Source organism: Diprion similis, chromosome 9, assembly GCF_021155765.1.
Source record: "Diprion similis isolate iyDipSimi1 chromosome 9, iyDipSimi1.1, whole genome shotgun sequence".
Lineage (NCBI taxonomy): Eukaryota > Metazoa > Arthropoda > Insecta > Hymenoptera > Diprionidae > Diprion > Diprion similis.
The window spans coordinates 6,410,989-6,434,792 of record NC_060113.1 but is presented as its reverse complement, the minus strand read 5'-3'; the positions used below and the strand labels follow the sequence as shown (position 1 = coordinate 6,434,792).

At 39.4% G+C, this 23,804-nt stretch overlaps 1 protein-coding gene across 8 annotated transcripts in view; it reads left to right on the top strand.

The window, feature by feature from the left end:
• LOC124410142 (protein phosphatase Slingshot homolog 2) overlaps positions 1–23,804 on the top strand; it is a 166,176-nt gene that overhangs the window by 138,874 nt on the left and 3,498 nt on the right. For 6 of the 8 annotated variants that reach the window (XM_046888293.1, XM_046888292.1, XM_046888291.1 and 3 more), the window contains 5 exons: positions 1,872–2,050; positions 4,953–5,018; positions 21,875–22,069; positions 22,591–22,860; positions 23,005–23,564. In XM_046888293.1, coding sequence (XP_046744249.1) covers positions 1,872–2,050; positions 4,953–5,018; positions 21,875–22,069; positions 22,591–22,860; positions 23,005–23,564 — 1,270 coding nt within the window. The other 2 variants (XM_046888297.1, XM_046888296.1) reach the window with 2 other exon arrangements.

The window sequence follows — 23,804 nt, the reverse complement described above, 5'->3', positions numbered from 1 at the left end:
ACAACGTCTTGTTCGCAGTACAATATTATAATTTCACCGTTCACTACTGCTGATACACTCCTGCAGGTTACAACCCGCACACTTTCTTTTGTACCGCTTTGTCACCGTTGATGATCGTTCAAAACTACGACGAGATAAATATACTCGCTACAAGAGAAGAGAAAGTTCATTTCCGTTCCAGTATGCACTGTGCTCACAATCAGCTGTATAGCAAACTTGTCAATGGCGCTACTTCCTTGTTTCAGAACCGTTATTGCACCGCACCCACATCAGTGCTCTCCGAACCCCCGTTTTGTTTTTCAAATTTATATTCTTCACACCTACAACATTGGTATTCATAAGTGAAAATCATATTTACATGGTTCTCAGTTTACTGCTGCAATAGTCAATCAAGTCAATCAGTCTGACCGGCATTAATTGCTCCGGGAATACATGTTATCAGGGAAGAAATGATGATGATGATGATGATGATGATGAAGAAATCAAGGAAGAAAACTTTTACTGATTCACAATTCGCTTATCACGTGTCTCGTTTATATACGTAAATTGAAAAGATTCTCCAAATGAACATGAATCGTTACATCCGGTCATTAACACGCTGTGAGATGACGACTGTAGCGAAAGTTAATCTGAGTTATGGAACACAGATAATGACTCGAGGACTTACTTCCTTCCTTCGCATCATTTCCGCCTGTTACAAGCGACCTTTCGAAGTCTTTCGATGTCTGGAGAAGATATCAAGAGTATTTATGGATGGTACAGAGCAATTGCTGGACCGGCACACACTTATTACATACATATAATATGTATATTAGGGTGGCGCAAAAAAAACTGACTATATTTTTTTTTTTTCTTGAGTCTCGTGTGACAAAATGTTAGTTTTTGATGTTTTAAGAGCCCATTCCAAAGGACAGTTGAAAAAAAAAATTTAAAGAGGTTGCTCCACATTTTTTAAAACGTCAGAAATCGTCAAAAATTGATTTCTTTTTTTTTTATTTTTCTTCTCGTTACGGTATAATTTTATAGACAAAAAAAAGAAAAATTAGTTTCCGAAAGTTTCAGTTGAAAATTTGAATTTTGAAAGGTCGGTCATAATTGTTTTCAATTTTTTGGTGCATTTCTTTAGATCTTTTCGAGCGACCTTTTAATATTCATATTGAAATTTCATAAATTTTTTTCTTTAATTTAGTAAGAAAGAACCGATAACAATACACCGCGACATGAATTAAAAATCAAACAAAATACTGAAAACATAATTTTTTTAATTTAATTTTTTGACGTTTTTTGACATTTTAAAAAATTGGGAGCGATCTCTTAAAAATTTTTTTTCCGAGCTGTCCTTTGGAGTGGGCTTTTAAAACATCAAAAAACTAACATTTATAATATACATATATATATATATATAAATATATATGCGTATACAGCTGCACTGGAGAATAAGATACATAGTTCATCGGTGCAATTATTACTGTCATCGCCGATGTCCGACTGGAACGAGTAGGCGCGTGAGCGATGGTCCAAAGACTTCCATAGCCAAGAAGAAACTTGCTCCAATAATAATTCATCTAATGAGGATAATTATCTCCTAACAGACGTTGTATAGTCATCGCAGTTCGCTGCTACTCAGTCCACGCGTATCTCGTACCAACATTTATGTGCTGCAGGTTCTTACTTGCTCACGTGTTTCAACGTCAATGGCGTCAATGAGAAAGCAACCCGCAATAACTTCATACCAGATACATATATATCCATTAAAATTTTTCTCCTGATTTATGTTACATTCATTCTCCAGTTGAGAAAGAAATTTCATTATCATTGAACACTCACTATTGACATACTCCCACATTAAAAATTGCTCTTCTTTGTTCCAGGCTGTCAAGTTGGAGTCTGTCCATCCTGGGAGAACGCGATACCTGGTCGTAGTGTCCTGTACAGGCAGACAGGATGCGGAAGAGAGTTGTCTTCTGGGCATAGATTGCCACGCGAGGGCAACAGTTGGCCTCGTTTTAAGAGTGCTGGCCGACACAGCGATCACCTTGGACGGCGATGGGTGAGTCCTAAATTAAAATTCACCCAAATCACATCACGTATATCTCGTGGCCCGCGTGCAGAGAAAAACTTCGATGGTTCTTTGCGCAGCATAAAAAGAAGCAAAAGCTAGTCGATCGAATAGTTTATTTAAAAGCGAACGGCGCAGCAGTGCTTAATCATCGTGCACCATAAGCGCGAGCATCACTTTCGCATCGTTAATTTTAATTCCCCGCGTTCCCCTGTGTAAGCTAATAACGTGTATAAGATCGATTAACATCGCCTCAATTAGACACGCTTTTAGTGCGCGATCTGTGCGCCGCCGGTCAATTACCAGAAGAGACCGGCTTCTATTTTTCTTCTTAATTATCGTTTTATCATCGCTCCGTGTGAGAAGATATTGAAAGTTTAAAATACGCTAAGGAAAATTAACGAAACTCGCTACTACGACTGTAGAAAATCTTAGTCTTTCCATGATTTGTCACTGTTAACTAATAGCGGTTCCATGAAAGAAAAAAGCGATACAATGGAAGCAACTCGACGTTTGTTACATCGTTCACCGTTAATCTAACCGAGCAGATCGTCTCTTTATCGGCAGAGTATAGCTTAGCGTTGGAAGAAGAAAATAATAGTGTGTCTAAGTTGCGTAATTTGCTCGCCATTGGAGCTTGGATTTCCGCGAATCGATTACTGGATACTGACCAGAAAATAAAATAAAACGTGCTATAGAAAAGCGTAGAAAAATGTCTATTAACTTCTTGGTTGCGGATGGTGAGGATTTTTTATTTGCCCTTTTTATCTCGTCTCGATCTACCGTTCACCTGCCTTTGTACTTTTGAGCCCATTCCTCTTCTTTTCGATGCTGCGATCTTTACGAGCCATTCTTTGTCAACTAGGCCACTTTTTTTTATACATCCATCCTAATTGGTCCGTTTGACCGCAGCACCTACTTTTCGAGGAGACCTTCTTTTTATTATTAAGTCTCTTTTTAAACCAAATGACGAAAAGCTACGTCACTATCACTATGACTGGTATAAAGTACGGAAATAGTCATACAAGTTTCTCGAAAAAGAACTGACGGAAAAAATGTCCCATATATGGATGAAAGACTGTAAAACAGAAAAGAAGAAAGATAATCTACTCGCACCCGATTTCCTTACTTACTCGAGCTCGCAATCTATGAATTTTTACCTCAAAATCTCTTTTTTTTTAACCTCGAATCCATGAAACTCTGTCTATTTTCATGTTTCAATAAAAAAAAAAAAAAAAAAACTTTTAAATACTAAAAATTGATTCTCAGAATTTTGTCGCGTATCGTTATGAAAATACCATTGAAAATGGATCACATTGATCAATGTTGTAATTTGAGATATATATCAATTCCCCTCTGATGTGTTTCTCTATTTTTGAATATGGAAAAAAACTGAAATAACTTTTCTTGACTAATTTCGTCTTTCTTTCTGGAAATCTTTTTTTTTTTTTTTTTTGCTTGGTTTAGGAATCGCTGGGTTCACGCGATCCTAATTTTGAATGGCGCGTGTATAATCAAGTTAATTAGTGTCTGTTATACGGAACCGGGTATATATTATACGCAATTTCGTAATATTCCGGTTACCGTTACCACGCGCCGCCGTGTCCTGAGCCCATTTCTTCATCCACCGATACCTTTAACTCTATCCATTCTTTATTCCTCTCTTTCTTTCTCCGCTGGTGCAATAACAACTTGAGACGATAATTCCGCTCGGTCAGACGATCGGGAGTATAAGGTACGCCTCCTCGATTAATCCTGCCGAAATATGCAATTACTCTTGATACACATTCCGTTGAAGAGAGAAGAGAAAAAATAGAATACAAAAACACACACAGACACACAGAGCTAAGAGAAAGACACTGTATCAGCAGCATCAGGATCAAGATACTGCAACATCCTCCTCTTGACTCACAATCGCAGGCTCAAATTTTCTTACGGATGCTCAATTTACTGCAATGCGTCATCGCGGTTGGGTTACACGAGATGTATTATACCTATACATCGTATCGTGTATAAATTATTTATCTCCAATTATACTGCAGTGCAGACTCTGCAGGAGTGAAACGTTCATTTATCAATCGCAGGCCGATGAATAATGGGCTTGAATACATACGCGATCACCTTCTGCCAGATAAGACGATCCATGAACACTAAGGTGGCGCAAAAAAACTGACTATTTCTTTTTTTTTTTTTCCAGTCTCGTGTGACAAAATGTTAATTTTTGATGTTTTAAGAGCCCACTCCAAAAAATCGATTTTTGACGATTTCTGACGTTTTAAAAAATGTGGAGCGACCTCTTAAAAAATTATTTTTTAACTGTCCTTTGGAGTAGGCTCTTGAAACATCAAAAACTAACATTTTGTCACACGAGACTCAAAAAAAAAAAAAAAAAACAGTCTGTTTTTTTGCGCCACCCTAATGAACACGATACAGGCACCTGTGTTGAACCACACTCGTGTCCCAGTGAACCTTGAATCGGAAGGTGACAATGTTTAATAGGGTCATACGAAAGAGAAAAGAAACACTTCAGACTTCTTCCCTCGCGTTATTCAATTGTCTTCTTTACATGACGCCAAGACTGATACAGAATAGTTAGAATAGATCATACGCTGAAAATATCATTCTTCGATGTACACACACATGAGCGTATAATAATAAAACGCGAAACTTGAATGTGGTGTGTTCTCAGGCACACGTCATGAGTGAAAATCGAATTTCACTCTCTCTCTCTAACCACTTTCTGATAGTGTTAACAAGACTCGTTTTCGCCCAACATACTCGTTCGCAAACAAATAAGGAAATCTCCTAATTATATAACGATCCAACTTTGATAAGCAACGTTTGTAAAATCGATTCCAACTATTTTATCAATCATTTTTTTTTCCTCTTACAGGGGCTTCAGCGTCAGCGTTTGCGGTTGCCAGCACATCTTCAAACCAGTGTCCGTGCAAGCCATGTGGTAAGTTTTATCCTCTCGCTTTATTAAAACCAGTCATTTTCTTCAACTGCTACCCAATCATAGAATACCTCAAGTTTCACCGTTCAATCGGTCATACTCGTCCAGCGATACTTTTTATACGTATAACTGTGCTTGGGAACAATTTTAGAGATTTTCGGGGGGGGGGGGGGGGGGGGGGGGGGGGGCAGCCGACTTTTTTTTTATTTTTCGCATGCTAGTCTCAGGTAACGTGAAATCCTTAGAATCAAACACACTTGTGAGATTAGAACATCTCTCTGTAGTACATTGTCCTGCCCCCCCCCCCCCCCCCCCCCCCCCCAAGTCTTCCAGTACATGCTTGGAAAGAACGCTTGTCTCTCGTGACGATGATGACGTTCGTTCGAGTAATGAGGCGCACGGGTAAATGAGTTTTGAGTTAATAACCATATTCAACGGACAATGGATAATGGTTTATAAATAATTGGATACACGCGATGGGCTGACCGAGTCTGACGCCCACGAGGAAAGGCGAAGATGACTGACAAGCTTCGTCCCACGAACACATACGACGTTGGAAATAGTTGATGAAAACGTTGAAATTTCTGCTACACGAATGACTGTAGTTTTTATGATAATTTATGTTGTATATCATTGTTGACATTTGTATAAATTTTTTGAGACACGTCGAACGGTAGATGCAAAATGGCATTTGAAAAGTTTGGTCGGAATATCGGAGTGTCGAAGTGATTTTGTACGTTCAGAATTGTCCCGATTTTTTTTTTTTTTTTTTTTTTTTTTGTCGTTTCGTTAAAACGTGAAAAATGATCGAATTCGTTAGTTTAATTATTCTTTATTACTCACGTCGTAAAATTATTGCAAATTTGATCATAGCTGAAGCAACGATTAAATTTGTTCCAATCTGAACTTTAATACTTCTTGTCTAATGAAGGAAATTTGGAAATTTCTTGAAACAACACGAAAGCAAAATCTTGTTTAATTTGCGTCAATGGTTCCGTTATTAAGATTCGTTCGTCAATAGTTTGTGAATATGAGTGTATAGACTGACTGAAAAATGTATAAAAATATTTAAAACAATGATAATTGACACATTTTTTTCAACGGTTTACGGTGTAGAAATAAACTTCGTTGCGTTGGACTCACGCCGTCCCAAATACCGAGGAAACGCCTAGTTAATTTGGCAAAGATAACGGTTTTACACTAAAACTTGCAATCTGTGTCACTCGGCCTCACTCAACCAAAGATGAAATTATATCCGAAAATAAATATTTAAGTAATGCTATAAGTCATCCCGCGTGCCAACAAGTTGTTGAAAGTTAAAAAAGAACAAAAAAAAAAAAAAAAAAAAAAAAAAAAACTCACCAAAGCTAATTTATGGAAATTTATCGGCGTTAATTCTTTTGAATCTTGAAACTAACTGCTATTTTACCGGTTATAACTTTTACCCCGAGTGTAATATTATATAAGCCTATATCGTTCTGACGTCGCGCGTCGTCGGGAAGATTTTTAATTACTTGATAGGCCAGCAGCGACCAGGAAGATTCCGAGTGTAGAGATGAGATGAAAACGTCCGCCCACCTTTTCCTCCGTCATACACTTTGTTCCATCTCTGCACACATTGTGGTTCTCAGTTAAGATTGAAACGTCTGCCATGCACAGTGGGAGACAATCAAGTATTGCGGTGAAAAATGTATTAAATTTGAATCGAGCAATGAATTTTCTTGAAACTTGGTGCCCGAAGGTTTTCGAGATCGTTGATTCCGAATTTGAGGTCAAATTAAAAAAAATTCATGACGGCGGATGAAATATGGTTTCCAAAAAATCCAAAAATATATTACGCATCTCTATATTTGCATATTTTTGCAAACTACATACAATATTTATACACATTCTAAAATTTCCATTGTCTGTTGTTTATCCACGTATGTACGTTAAAATTCGATGTGTTTTGTTCTTTGCGTCACAGAGTCCAAATGAAAACACGTTGTTTGTGAACTTTTGACTTCGTATCTCTTCCGCAGCGTGTATCACGTGTCTAGAATTTCTGCAAAAAAATCTTGGCGTCTTACAGACTTCGGTATACATATATATGTTTAATAATTTACTAATCTCCGCCTCTATTCATATATCGTTATATTATTCGCAATTAATTCTTCGATCATTGTTACTGAGAACACAGTGCCTACATCAACGGTGCTTTTAAGCCGATTTTCAATTTACTTCTTCTTCGCTTTGTGATGCCGCGCCATTTTTGGCTCGCATTAATATCTGCAGCGCACAAGTGAGTATGTTTCGCATGCAGGGATTTGGTCTCGATCTACGTCTTCGATTTTTCCACCGTCACAGCATCGCTGAACAATTATATATTTTTTCAAGGTTAATTAATGCTTAGATAAAAGCAGTATTGTAACAAAGAAGTTCAAATTAATCGTATATACAAAAATTGAACAGATATTCTGATACTTCTTTCAAAGTATATAATTATTCATAATTTGGTGTTGGATTGCGTCCAATAACTGTAATTTCAATTATCAATTCGTGGGACTAGAAACGGTCGCAAGAAACTTCAGCCAACTCACTTGATGGGATTCGACGGCAACGGATGTAATTAGAAAATTGACGTAATTTCAAATGACTTCAACTGAACTCGAGAACATTCTGAACAAATGTTTCTCTAATATGTATAAATATTAAATCTCATTAACCATGATCCTTATCAGCGTTTGCAACATCGAATTTTCGTCTGTCAGAGATGAATTTATTGCAGAATCGTCTGTGATACTCGCATCACCAAAATTGGTTGGATCGTTTAGCGTGTTGTGCAAACAGACACACGTACGGGAGCTCTTCGATTTTAATTGCTTTTTGCTCGCGTGCGTGAAACACACACACGCATGTAGAAAAGTCGTAAGACCATATGAATACGCGTATATACAGTATGAGCTGAGATGTAAAGTCGATAATGATGCGTGACTCAGTCGCAGGATCAACGAAGTTCCCAATTGGTCGCACCTTCTCGTCCTTCGACATCCGCACTTCGCGTTATGTAGAATAAAATTGTATAAAACAGTCGTTAATGTTAATCCAGGATTATAAATACGAATGCAGGAGGATAGGATTGGGGTGAAAATATAGAAAAATAAAAAGTCGAAGAGCCACAATATCGAATTTTTAAAGAAGCGAAACTTAATGTATAGAATTTTAAACTTTCTGTATGTTTAAGTTTCTTTACCCTTATCAACCCTTAGTTGCCACACTCCAACTAGGACACATAGCTGCCACATGAGGTAACTCATTACCCCACGTTGAAAAATCTAGTTGTACAAGACAGAGTGTTTTAAGACTTGTAACCGATTGTTTCATGTTTTTTGAAAAGTTTTTCAACATTTCTAATGATTTTTATCGGTTAATTTATAGATGGTGTTCTAAAAACTTGTCATATATGTATCGCAAAATTACTGGAGGGGAAAAATGAAAAAAATTACATTTCATAAAATGTGTTTTATTAGCTTCTAAATACATATTTTAGACCTTTAATTTTACTTTTTCTGAGCCTGGGGTAGCTAGTTACCCCGTTACGGCCGCTAAGGGTTAAATTCTACGAATAAGATCTTCGCGTTTATGAAAATTCAATAATCCGGTCCGTCCATCAATCGGCAATTATGGTTTTTACCCCTGCTTATAAGAACGAAGAGAGGAGAACAAGAACAAGAAAGAGCAAGTATTTGGTTCATCAGCTAGACGCCGTGTGTCCTACGCATTTGGCTTCGTTAGGAGTCGGATTCAACTGTTTGTTGCTGTTGTTGTTGTTGTTTGTATTTCCGTTTCTCTTCTTTTCTCCCCCTTTTTTTTTTTTTTTTTGCTCGTCGCCTTTTTATTTACTTGTCTATTTTCCTCCCCTCGTCTTTCCTCAGAGTCTTTTCTATAAATAAATGCCCCGCTGTATCGGCCACCGTGCAACATCCTCGTCGTACCTACACTGTACATCACGCTCATCACGCAGCCTTCATTTCAAAACTATTTATATTCACACGAGGCGTTGTGTATGCATACAATTGTCTCGTGTGATCACAGAAGTTGGAAAGACTGTCAACAGGTGGATTTTTTTCGAGTAGGGAAACCCCCTCATCGTTCTAAAGTTCAAAAGATTTATCTATATGCTGTCCCTTTTATCCTCTACTTTTTTACGAAAATTGTGCGCAAAATCTATTTTCAATTATTTATTTATTTATTTATTTATTTATTTTTTTTTTTACGAATTTCTAAATACTCGCTGTTGCAAAAGACTTTTCCGTAAAGACTGGTTTCGCTGATATAGAAAACAGTTGGTCTATTTCTCTTTTTTTTTTCTTTTTTTTTTTTTTTTTTTGTTTTCTACACGCTTCGACCGTCGAGCGTAGATTCAAGGCTAGAATCCCTCGCCGACTATGTACGGAGGTTTCTGCTCTGGTGGTCGCCGGCCTAACTTGGATTCGTGGCAAAGCGGCTGCAGGGGCGTCCCGACGCTTGCGGGGAGGATGCGACGGCCAGCGTCGCTATTATTAGCGCGCCTCGTGGTCCCGACCTCCACTCGCTGGTGGACCAACGCCCGCGCCTTGTATGGACGCGTCGCGACGCCACCGATTGCCAAACTTTCTATCCAAATTCACGGAAGCTTGACCGAAGCGGAAAAATCGGACGTTTTTCACTTACCGAGAAAAAATTTGAAACTTCTATTATCCCTCTTTGCAAAATTGTCTCTGACATGAATGCCGTTTTGCCATTCTCGAGCTCTAAGGTCATGGGTCACGGCTTAGGTGGCGTTAACAACCGATTGGTCACGCATACCTAGTGTGACGTATCGAATCGCATCTCTCCTCGAACCTACTTGTAGATAATATATTAGGGTTGCGCAAAAAAACCGACAATTTTTTTTTTTTTTTTTTCGAGTCTCGTGTGACAAAATGTTAGTTTTTGATGTTTTGAGAGCTCACTCCAAATGACAGCTCAAAAAAAATTTTTAAGAGGTCGCTCCAAATTTTTAAAAATGTCAAAAATCGTCAAAAAATAAAATAAAAAAAATTATATTTTCAGTATTTTGTTTGATTTTTAATTCACGTCGTGGTGTATTGTTATCGATTCTTTCTTACCAAATTAAAGAAAAAAAATTTATGAAATCTTAATATGAATATTAAAAGGTCGCTCGAAAAGATCTAAAGAAATGGACCAAAAATTTGAAAAAAAAAAAATATGAGCGACCTTTCAAAATTCAAATTTTGAACTGAAACTTTCGGAAACTTATTTTTTTTTTTGTCTATAAAATTATACTGTAACGAGTGAAAAAAAAAATCGATTTTGACGATTTCTGACGTTTTAAAAAATGTGGAGCAACCTCTTTAAATTTTTTTTTGTCAACTGTCCTTTGGAGTGGGCTCTTCAAACATCAAAAACTAACATTTCGTCACACGAGACTCAAAAAAAAAAACAAGTCGGTTTTTCTTGCGCCACCCCACATATATATATATGTATACATATACTTTGGGTTGCATGTACGACTCGCGGTAAATCATATATAGAAAATCGCAAGCTCGGAGGTACGGTAGTAGCGCAAATGTGATAATAGGCTTTTCATGTCAACTTAGCAGGCCGCACCTCTAAGTCCATTCAGTTGTCGCCGGGAATTTATATGCACAAGTGCGATTGATGGAAGGTGTTAATGAAACATTTCAGGCATTCCGATCAGACTTTTTAATCGAATTTGTCAATCGCTCGCAGCTGTGATTACAGGGAGAAAATTATTGAAAATACACTTACTTGTTGACCGAATTACATGACCATAATTGGCAAATATTGCCTCCTGGACGTGTCGATACTTTGATCTACTAGGTGCGACCTGGAAACCGCGTTTCAACTTTATCAAGGTCGATTAACATCTTACGCAGTATTTGTAACGATTTTGTTCGATGGACCGATTTAGCTGCACTGCTTTGCTTATCGTACCTGCTTTATGGGTAGGTATATGGACTACATTCCGTTTGGAGTTTTGCGAACCTTGCCTTCTATTGCGTGAGCGGAAAATCGATTCTGAGGCAGATTTTTTTTTTTCTTCGTTCCTTTATTTATTTATTTTTTTCTACTCTTTTTCTGGTGATCGATCCACGTAGCGAGAGACAGACATCCTTGCGCTTGTAAAACGTTGGAAATCTCGACGCCCTCGGTAATATTTACGAGGGCCACAGAAGGCGAACGCCTGCAACGTTAAATGGTTCAGGTATTGAATAAAAAAAGTTGTCGTCGCTCACTGTGCATGATACTGTAGCTACCTACTCTGTTATTAAATACTGCAGAATACCTACGTAAAACGCTTGAGTTCACTTTCTCGATTGAAAATCTGACGATGTGAGGTATGTAACAAGAAATTAAACGCCTTTTAGTTGAAATTCACTATTTAGTTTCTTATTATTTTACTAGCTTAAATTATAGTTTGCAATTAGCGAAGTGTTTAACCTACGGTGGTTGATTTATTTCAAATCAAAAACCTGGCCGTGAATTTAATCGAGATATCACAATGGCTCGAATTTTATTCTCGGATTTTAGTCCAAGTTTTTTTTTTAACTCCGAGATCTTTATATAAAAATTTTTCAATTCACGGATGGAACCGACTTTTGATACAAGGGGTATAATTTACTCTATTTTGCATACGTAAATACGGTCACGCCTTAGCATAAACGAAAGTTTAATCCATCAACTGGATTGAGTGATTTTGCGAGACACATTTGCCACCTCGGGTAGAAAAACTGCTAATTTTAGTCCCCAATTAGTCATTTTACCCACCGTACATGTCTTGGGCTCGTAACATCGAGCGAAATTAATCTGCTAATGGATGTTTGTCGGTATTCGCGGACGTCGAGACAAAGTGACATGTAATGAGTGCAAAAATGTAATTGACTTGTGATACAAATTCCCTGACGTGTAGTCGAGTAATTAAACCAAACCCTGCTCGATAGTCAGTCAAACTCTTCAATCAACGTCGAATAATTTTCGAAGCCTATAAAAATTCTTCGAAAATCATCCTTTTCTCGTTTTTTTTTTTTTTTTTTTTTTTTGTACCTCGATCAGTATTGTACGAAGCCTTCAATACACTCCGTAACTCGGTGGTTTTCGTGAAGTGGAAAAAAGCCTCATATGAAACAAATGAGTATTGGATAGGCCATAAATATTATCTCGTAAAAGACTCCCAGGTCTTTGACGAAGACCGCTGCACTGCACGACTTCTTAACTCTCTACGTCTTGTGCATTTACCATTTACCATTTACCATTTACCATTTACCATTTACCATATACTGGCCTCAGTATAAGGCGTTTTATGTCTCGAAGAGGAGAATGAAAAACTTGTCTCCTCAGGCACAGTGTGCTACTCCACTCACAGTCGAAGCCGGGGAGAGACCAGTATTCATTCACGAATATGGAAAAACCAGTCGATTCATTCGGCCAGCCCCGGGCTGTCGAACCGTCTCGGTGTAACCCAAGCCTTACGAATGCCTCTGAGAAGTATTATTCGAGTGATGATTGGTGCAGCACTTGAGGTATGTTTACCATTACACGGTCCAGAAACTCGCTGATTTTAAGTCCCCCTTATATACTGTTACCATCAACGGTTAATCATCCTTCTGCTTCTTCGTTATTGGCGAAACTTTTACATTAAACGTACTAATTCGACAGTTCTTCATCAAGCTCGCGTTGTCTGCTTAAGGTGTTTATAAAGTTGCACTGAATGGATCGAACTATCCGGTATGATGCCACTCGGCGGTGATGAAACACACATTTTGAGCCCAGTCCCATGAGATTTGATGGTGAAATGGCGAAATGGCAGCTGATCTGGTTTTCGATTACGAAGTACACCGAAATCTCATTTTGGCGACATTTGTTACCGACCTTTCATGCATGCCGGTAATTTTTTACCGACATTACACGCATACATTACCGGCATGCGCGTGATGTCGGTAACAAATGTCGCCAAAATGAGATTTCGGTGTACTTCGTAAGCGAAAACCAGATCAGCTGCTATTACGTCATTTCACCATCAAATCTCATGGGACTGGGCTCAAAATGTGTGTTCTATCACCGCCGAGTGGCATCATACCGGATAGTTCGATCCATTCAGTGCAACTGCGAAAATTTGGCCAATTTCTGTGGGTGGTAACCGATCTGTAAAATTTTTTTCAAAATTTTGAAAAAGTAAAAAGACGCTCTACTTTTTGCCAAAATAAGGCATTAACTGCCAAAGTTTCACTCTGATCGCTTGAGCGGTATAGGAGTTTTGCATCCCCGCGTTTTCGAAGTGTACAACAGGTCTTTATAAGCACCTTAATGAAGCGAATATAAAAAACGAGATATCGATGCGCTGGTATCTACAAATCGAATATGCGCACGTGCTGTGAATCAGATTGATCATTGATACCGTTGGTGCTCGGAATAAGGCGAGACAAGATGGGACTGGATGGTTTTTCTGTATGGGTGAAGGAGTCCTTACAAGGCTTTTGTCACGTGACGAGTGTCACTCTGTACGCAGGGTCGAGGTATCCCATTCATCAGCTCTTTGCCGGTGCCATGCATCGTGGCACTTGGCACGGTTAGATTTTCTAGGTCTGATACGAAACGCGAGGATCTCGGTCGAGGTGACTGAAGGAAATCCAGCGAAGGTTGCCAGTTACCATTTCAATATTTAATCATCACCAAATTCACCATCCTTTTCACGGCTGTACAGAGTCGATTTCTTTCCTTAGTTTGCAATTGTTTCAACGAAAAGTACATTTCCGGAACTACTTTTGAAGGTCCGAAGTATTTTGTTGACCTCGAATCAGTGCAATGAAAGAGGTTTTCCGTTTTGGTGGTCTTCATTTGACGTCGTTAGCAGTCTGGAATCCCTTCATCATTTTTACTCTCACATTTTTACCGGGGTAACCGAGTGACCTTGACATGCTGTATGATTCGTACGTGTTCCTAGGTAAAACCAACACAGATAAAATCTGTTCCACTGACAAGGCCGCGTCTCATGCGGGTAGTTTTCAAGGGCGAACGTTTGACGACGCGAGACCGCGTTTGCAAACCGTTATTTTTATCTTATCCACGTTTTGGCCACGTGTGTCGTCAATACATGCTCGTTTACCGATCCAACGCCCCAAATCTCTCACTTCGCACACAGCCAGCCGCAAACGCCACTACATTGGATTAGTGTATCGTATTTCTTGGTAATTTCTGAAACGTACTTTACCCAGTTATCTGACCTTGTTTGGGGGCGGTTTCTATCACGTGACAGGAAGGGCGTTTCGGGTTTCGATGAAGATCATTTTTCCAAGGGGCGTATCTACGTTTTGATAAAAGCTCCAACGCACCACGACAGTCCATCGTAACGTATATATATACTCGATTAACCATTTCCAACCTACCAACAGGGAAAAACGTTGTTAGGCGAAAGTGCGAAGACTTTCTCAATCGCATGATTGCTGTTATAATTGACATATTTGGTTTCAATTCATACCAAATGACCTAAGGAGAGTTGCTGTTTTTCCTTAAGTACATTCTGCAGATTAACACTGACGCATCCAGCAATGTTGGATTAAACTCGGATTCATATTATTTCTTCGAACTACTCTTCCCTACACAATTATTAATTCACGAGTGACGCTTCCTTTGTAATCATCTAAAAACTCGTGCCGATTAAAAGATAGTTGAAACCTCCGATGCTTGAATCTCTTACTCCTTTAATTGCGAAAGGCGTTTTAACGCACTGCGTATTATTGAGTCATCAGAATGGGACTTTATTTGGTATCGATGAATTGGGCATGCCGTTTGCCGTATCAGAATTTCTTATTTCTCAATCAACGGCTTTTGCTGCTACGGCGTTTCGCTCGATGAAGCTCGACCGTGAATACAGAAGGCAACGATCGTTGATTCTCATAACACTGTCAACAATTTCAATCTCATGCAGACCGTGTAGTTCGTTAATGGCTTACACAGCATTCGATGCATGTATGCATACGTAACCATTGAACGGCATTCTTTCGTTGTTGTGTTTCCTTTATTTCTTGCTCGTTGCAGCCCTCTGATACACGTCAACCTTTGAAAGGAACTGAATGAGATAACTTCCGGTCCGCATAACTGGCGTTGCTTCCTATCTACCGATTACGCAAAGACCTCTGGTTCTATTTTGTTCAACCAAATTCCCTAGTTCTTCACGCATATAAATCACGCATTGCCTGCCTGTCACCTAGCAAATGTCCATCGTCCTGTCGGCGTGGCGTCTGGCAACCCGCGTTGCCTCGAACCTATCTTATAACGCGGCCATTCCGTCCTCCTGCGTCTGTATCTGTTTCTCCCATTCTCCGCCGCTCGGTTATTCCGCCTCCGGAAATACAGACAAATGACGCGATCCTCGGTCCCGTTTCGATGGCAATCTGGCCAATGACTCAACCGGCAACTCCCAATGGCCATATTAATTTGGCAATGTCCTAGTTTCACGCCGCGATATAACTTCCAACCTCCTCTCATTTAGGACGTGCTAATCGACTACTAAGGATTTCCGAGCACACCGGCAGTGTTACCAAAGTACTGCTCTTAGCCTTGCGAAGACTGAGGTCAAAGCAGGTGCTTTTGCCGATTGGGATGAATCTGTTCATCGGTAACTTCGGAAAAACCATTATTCTTCTTTCTTGGTTTATCCTTATTATTATCCTTTGCGTCAGAAGGTGAAGCTCGCTGTGGCTCAGGTGCTTTCCTTATAAATGAAACACACGCGAATCCATTCAGTCTCTCGTGGGATATTTAATGATCTCACCTAGTGTGATAGATATATCTAATCCCGGTACTGGAAAATATGTAGATGGGTACTCGGTACCGTAGGTACAACCCATAACTTCAGTGAAAGGAAACTGGTCGATTACTCGATGCTGCTGCTGCAGTGACGGCATTGCATTCAAAACCAGCTGGTGACATCAATTCGCACTGAGTATAGCGTATTGCGTGATCAAGGAGAGTTCTATTCCGCGTTTTACTTCCTCCTAAAAAGTCGAGGGTCGAAATCGCGAGCGGGTCATTGGAGTTGGTCTTATATCTTCCAAATGCCTCGTTCACCGGCGTTCTTCATCTTCTCATTGCATGACTCCCTCTGCAACGTTATCTTTACCCCGGTGTTATTGCCAGTTAAAAGGAATTCACCGTTAACCGACGACGGTAAGTCCTTTACCGCCACGCCATCATCCTCTGGGGGCTTTCAGCCACGAAGAATGAACGCCTCCGGCGGAGCTTGACCCGGTTTCGTGAGATAAGGATGCTGCGCTGCAACGCAACGCACCGCAAGTTTTTTCCTTTCACTGAATGTCCGTAAGAGACGTCCAAAGCCTCGGTGACAACCATCCACTATCCGCCCACGATTATGCTTTGACGTAAACCGATATTCAAATTTTATACTTGGAAGCTTACTGTGGTCTTCTACATGTATATCGTAACACGAGGAGAAAGTATTTAACTTATTGATCTACAAGTTTCCGGATGTCCAGAGATGAAACCCGATTGAATCACTCCGATGCCTTACGCTATAGGTATATCGATACAATTTTTATTTGTGTTTTTATTTGCTGGTTTTTTTTCTTTTTTTAATCTTTTTTTTCCTTCTATCAAGGACGATGAGTACTCGCGAATCACTCGTAGGTGTTCCAATAACATCTTCAAGGACACCTTCCCCCAAGGTTTTTCGTAGTGCTTTGACATGTGCCTCAGTTTAACCGTTAATTAACTAATGTTAATTTATTTCTTTCGGCCGTGGTGCGCAAACTTCTATCACGCTAGTGACCAGCCAAACAGTCTCTGGATCGTCGACGGCGTGTCTAACGTTGATTCATCGAAATATGAAGATTTTTCGAAGAATTACTTTTAAATTTGTGTCGAGTCGATGACTTGTGGTCACTAATTAACGTAGGTGTCGAGTTATGTTTGTATCGTGAAAAGAATTGGGCTTTCGGTTTATTATTCTACTGCAGTTTCAGCGTGTTTGATCTGAAATCTTAAAGATCCATGATTCACGTCACATTTAGTAGAGGATTTGAAATGAAACATTGTGTGTTTAAACACACGCGATTCACCCAGATATGCATTTTCAGACTTTCTTAATACTTTGGAAAAATTTTGCAAACTTTTTAAGCTTCTTCAAAGTTTCGTACTTACAACGAATTCACAAGATTTGAAAAAGGTCAAGAGAACAAAGCTAAAGAATAGCAGAATATGAATTTCAAGACTGATGAGAAATTTTTATTCAAGAGCTTAATACCAACAATCGATATTACCGAGCAAAAATCTTCCACCTTTGATGATACTCGATAAAAATTCATAATTTTATTCTCGTCTTCGGTTCATTTTTACCAGAAAAAAGCAGCCCGTTTTGAAACTCCCCCAAACTTAATCTCTCCGAGCAAATGGTGCCCCCACGTATGTAGATACGTGGGTACATCGATGTTCATGTACTCATACTCAAGTGTTAAAAAGTCTCAAACCATTCGGCACGTGTATATTACCAATGGATCGTGTAATACAGCACCGTGGAATTGTTGTTGACATTTTGAAGTACCTAGCATAAAGGCAAAGGACACACTCCGTTCATTTTGAATCACCCAAGATTAAGAAGATAAGCAAAGAAAGACGTGGAACATCGTTTCGAGTGGGATCTGACTCGTCTTCCTTGCTCAACGATCTAGTATCGATCAATGCATATCATAGCTATATGTGTTAGCGCTCAACCACCACCAACACGCCGATCACCAATGCCGAATATGGCCGTTCATCGTCATCTGTCACATTATGCCTCCTCCTCGCACTCGGCGTGTATCTCTGTCTCTCTTCTCGCGGTGCCCACGCCGCTTCTATTCTGATCTCTCTTGGTCCTCGGCAATCGCGGCATATCCAAGCAGTCAGTAAAACGTGGCCTGCCTACCGAGAACCACTTCTTCGTTACTCCTCTCCAGATATTGCCAAGATTTTCACGAATCGCGCGGTGACATCGAGTTTTAGAAAAAAAAAATCAAAAAAAAAAAAAAAAATCAAACAACCGATCGTCCTACATAGTTCTGGTGATACTTCCGATTGGTGCGGCCTTTGGATTGGGCCTGTGACGGTATTGCAATGCCATTAGATTGTGCCCTTTGGATTCCTCGAGCGCTTAACGCGATAGACGACCGCCCCTACGCTTGATATCATTCTCTGGCATCGCCCTGGCACTCGACCCCCGTCGACCCCAGATCGCAAGGACGATCGTCAAGGACTCCTCGCCGGTGCTCGAGAGATGGGACGACTGGCTGCTGCTGGCGGGTCAGTAAGAGATCACTAAACGAACCTAACGAACACCGATGACGTTGCTTCGTGGATCTTTAGTGTGTATCATAGTGTTGTTAGTGTTGCCGGTTCTACTTCGGATCGCAAGAATTCTCGCCGACAATTATGGTCCATTCTTCGCCTTCCTAGGAGCCCTGAAATTGGCTAGGTAGGGTAAACGACACGGAGGAGACAAATTTATCTATCAACTCCCGGTCGGTGCCGAATATCATTTTCCATCATACGTGTGTTTCTCTTTTGTTCGTTCTTGCCCGATCCATCGTCAGATCAACACCCAACAAATTGTGCAATTCAGAATTATCTCTCGGGCTCGAAGACACCGACGCAGAGTCGCGAGAGCATGGATAATCATTTACTCTGGAGTTAAGAACACGAACTGCTTCTTCCTAAGGAGACTGATAAACGTCTCACGTTGCGTTGCGGCGTGTGGCTGGGAATTTTTCACATTCCTGATCATTCTTAAGACCAAGGACGACCACTTGATACGAACGAGCAGCGTGTATCGGTCCTGCATACCGACGATATACAACGATTTATCTAAAGGTTTATCTCGTCGCTAAACTCCATGGCACCTGCACAACTGTGAATTGTTTCGTCCCGATCAAGGTCAAGGTCAAAGTGACGGACCCCCACGTCCTGTGGCAGACTGTACTAGAAGGCGTTTAATTTTTTCGAGTTTTGTACTTTTGTGTAGATTATTGGATACCTAAATGATTTTTTTTTCTCGTCGGATGACAAGCACGTGGCTATCGCTCATTTTTTTGACAGACTAATTTTTTCCTCTAAAAACCTTTCCGATCGCGTGAACGGAACGTTGGGATTCCTGGCATGTAGAAATTAAACACTAAACTGTAAATATGACCACCTTTATATAGAGCTGACGTAACACACATATGTGTATATGGATAAAAGCTGGCGGAGCATTGCGCAAGTCTCTTTTCAACGTCTGAAAATATAAATTTATACTTAACTCTTCGGTTAAAATTATAGGTTTTAGAAATTTTTTTTTTTTCTTTCACGTACCTACGCAGATGTTTCACGTGGCATATCGAATAATATGCTTTTTATCGCTGGGACTTCGATGTTTCTCGACTGGCATTATGTATGTACATATTGGCATACTATAACGCAGAACAAAGGCAACACGTTGACAATGAAGAACATAAAAACGCTTTGCTTAAATTGGACGTATTGCTCAGACGGTGCAGTCACGAGAAATTTTCAAGACTTGGCTGCTTCCGTAGCCAAGTTTTTGTGCCTCCAATGATTTTACTGCGAACCAATTAGGGCATGCCTATCTCTTGCAGTAAATCAACGGAAGAGTACTTCCAGCTTTTTATTGTTTAAAAATAATTCGCAAAGGGTGACTAAGGAAAATGCAGCAGAACTTCTCGTTGTTTTCTTTCACCGTAAGTCTCACGTTCTTTGCTTATAGTCATATGAAAAGTGACATGTTCTTCACTGGAACTGTATAATGACTGGGCTGACTGTGAAGCTTAGCACGATTTTTGCACGAACTTTTAATACAGTTTTTAAAGTATCAAGAGAAAGAATCGCTGCGTACATTATTTATACAGCAAGTGGTATTTCTGTTTCATGACCTGGCTGAACTATCTTGGAATTTATCCGACTTCCGAAAGATATAATTTTGAATCTCAGAATCGTTTCTGGTCAACCGTTGCGAAATATTTCTGGACAACGAAATGACAGATAAATGTAAATCGGTCCTGGTCTCGATTGTTGAATCCCGCGAAGAATTCGACTTTGGCTGAAAAAGAAGAATTCTCAAAATTTGATTGGAGTTTGTTTTTTTTTTTTATTCAAAATTATGTGCACTGAGGTTAATTTTAATATTCATTAGAATCAAGTACTCGGAAGCTTTAACATTAACAATATCGCCAAGCATTTCGCTCGCTGATTTAATTCATCTTGTTCACGGTATCTCAAAAACGGTTCTATCGATTCATTGCAAATTAGGAGACAGTATTCCTGAATAATTTATCTTTTATCGCAATACTTTGTATTAATAGATTTTATAGTATTAATAGAAGCTCGATCTGCATACTTTTAAACGAAAGAAACTTATATCTCGATATAAATTTCCAAAATTAACGCACTTTTTTCCATTTCATTTGTAACCGTTGTGCAAAGTGTTGTACCGTTTCACGTGGCAGTAACGCGACGCTGAGAGTTTAGTAGCGTGCTTAACAACGAATTTCCTTTGTGATGGGTATTGACTCAGAAATAGATTCGCTTCTTTGACGTTGCTTCTTCTTAATGTGCGATTTATAATGAAACGTTGCATTTAGAGGCGTGGACAAAGCGTCTTCCTGTGCCAGCGGACTGCGAAAAAGAGATGATCAAGGTTTTCCTGGAGTTCTACGCTGCTCTTGCTGACCGCATATTGGAGATATTATTTACGCCTTATTCGCTTGACTATTCGAACTAGGTATCCTCTTGCATTGGTAAATATACGTGCAACCAATATCTTATAACGATTCTCGGAAGCTTTCTGCTGTTTGAAGTCAAGCTGCAGGTAACGAACTTAATGCGTTTCGACTTATATTACGAGTATTTGCGTATCTCGAATCTTCACGCGATATCCTTGCCTGGCATTTCAGCGGCGACGAGGAAATTAGCACGGTTCAGTGCTTCTTGGGTATCCCGTTCTGACGGGAAGTGGTTTTTCCCTAGATAACGATTGGCAACATGACAATGTGGCAAACCTGACTTGACGATCAGTGTCAGAAGAGCACGCAGTTTGTGTCGGACATTCGCGATGGAAGCGTCTAAGAAAATGATAAAATTTTCTTGCGTTTTGTTGAAAAAAATTAGGTAAAGAATATTTGCCGATTTGCTTGCATATGTTTTCTATTTTTCGATCAAAATATCGGTGTATTCCTCGTTAATTAACTCTCGCGATCATACTTAAGCCGGATTCTTCATATGATTTACATTAATTATTATTCATGCAGTTGTTGCAATGTATACAGATACAGTTGCAGGAAGAAACAGTTAACAAATAACAATTGACAAAAGAACTGGAATTCTTTCCACGTACATACATCTGGGTGGTATATTAAGTGGACTGGAGTATAAAGTCTTCCAGTTCATAAACTGCATTTCGCATATCGCAATTATTACAGAAGCATACAACGTGGAAAAAAACCATTATTTGTGCATGTAATACAAAAGCTCAATGAATTTTGTGAAAACCACTTGTCGAATTTTATCATTTTGAAATTCGTAATGTTATTGTAACGGTTCATACTAAGGAAAAGCGTTGTTACACGATTTTGGAATTGGTTGAAAACAAAATCGCCTCAAACCTTGGCTTCGAATTGTAGAAAACCATGAACACTGCCATGGATCGAAACAGGCGAAGTTGAATAAATCTCCCTGATTCGATTAACGACGATCAGATTCTCTCGTGACTTTTGTGCATTCGGAACGATGTTGATGAAATTCTCGTCTAAATTTATCGTCATTTGTTGCAGGTCAGCTTTGCAAACGCTTCACAAAGTGTCCAGCAAAGCTCGAGAGCAGAACTACTTTCTTGGGGGTTTGTCCCATGACTGGGTCAATTACTATGAGCAACGGATCGAGAGTGACCGCTCGTGCCTCAACGAGTGGCACACAATGGACAATCTTGAATCCCGCAGGCCACCATCTCCGGATAGTGAACGCAGCAAGTGAGTAACGTTTTGGTGTTTTTCACTAATTAAACGTTATCAAAAAAGGATAGGGATTGCTTCTTTGGTCACAAGAGGCGAGGAGAAATTTGAATAAAATCAATAAGACCCAAAAGTGATACTTGGCTTGCAGCGAATAATTTTATTCTACAAGAATAGTAACCTACTGCAAAACGCCGATTGGTACTCTGCCAATATTATAGTCGCGTTTGTTGACGCTTCTGGCACCAGAATTTACTTGCGTGTATAAATAGGATGTAACTTCATAGTTGTCCTTCAATTATTTCCAGTTTCTGCGTCTATTGCACTCACAACAATTACTTTTCTGGTATAGCTACAAGTTTAATAATATACTCGTTTATTCTATTCGATAAGTTGAAGTAAAAGAGAATTTTGGAAAAAAAAAAATAAATAATCATGATACAGGTTGTAGAGACTAGATGATTCTAACATAGTCACATGATCACGTCACATATGCAAATGCACGGCAGATTTCTTATAATGTTTATATTGTTTCCCAGACCCAGAGAGAGAGAGGAAACTGAGAGGGTTATCAGATCAACTTTGAAAGAAATCATGATGTCCGTTGATCTCGACGAGGTCACTTCAAAGTACATCAGAGGTCGTCTTGAGGAAGACCTCGACATGGATCTCGGAGAATTTAAACCATTCATTGATCAAGAAATGCTAACTATATTGGGGCAGATGGATGCGCCAACCGAGATATTCGAGCACGTTTACCTCGGCAGCGAATGGAATGCCAGCAATTTAGAAGAGCTGCAAAAGAATGGGTAGGAAAATATATTAGAATAGGTCTTTCAACTATTTAACATGCATCTGTGTTTTACTAGCTGAAATTCACTTTCCAATCTAATTATGAAAACACGCCAAATTTTCGAATAAGTTTTTATAATATATAATTTATAATTTTTTAGAGTGAGACACATCTTGAATGTTACAAGAGAAATCGACAATTTTTTCCCAGGGATGTTCAATTACTTGAATGTCCGCGTTTACGATGATGAGAAAACTGATTTGCTCAAACATTGGGATGACACGTTTAAATATATAACAAAGGCCAAGAAGGAGGGTTCAAAAGTGCTGGTTCATTGTAAAATGGGAGTTTCCAGGTCGGCTTCGGTTGTGATTGCCTACGCCATGAAGGCCTACAACTGGGACTACTCGCAAGCACTGAAACACGTAAAAGATAAACGAAACTGCATAAAGCCAAACAGTAGTTTCGTATCGCAACTCGAAACGTATCAGGGTATTTTAGATGCCATGAAGAATAAGGAGAAATTACAAAGGTCCAAATCTGACACGAATTTGAAGTCACCGACAATGGTCAAGGACCAAGTTAAGAAGGAAGAAAAAGTTGACAGTATCGATACCGATAATCTACTCCAAGCACCTGGTACTGAATTAAAACGTAACGGTCAAAGGCCGAAAAGCTGGTCACCGGATGCAGAAGTTGCGGAAAATTTGCTCCCTGCTGGTAAGTACAATTATTGCCTTACTCATCCGTGAAATGTGCCAAAGGAAACAAAGATTAAAAACAGCTCGCAGCTTGTATTTGGCGTAAAAATTTTCGTCTCGTTATCTAAAAAATTGTAAAGTTATTTAAGTAAAACTATACAGATGAAGCTGCAGTTTTCTATATTGAGTTTATACTGTCGAGCACTTTATCGAAACAAGGTGACAACACAAAGCCAACCACCACCATATATTATAATTT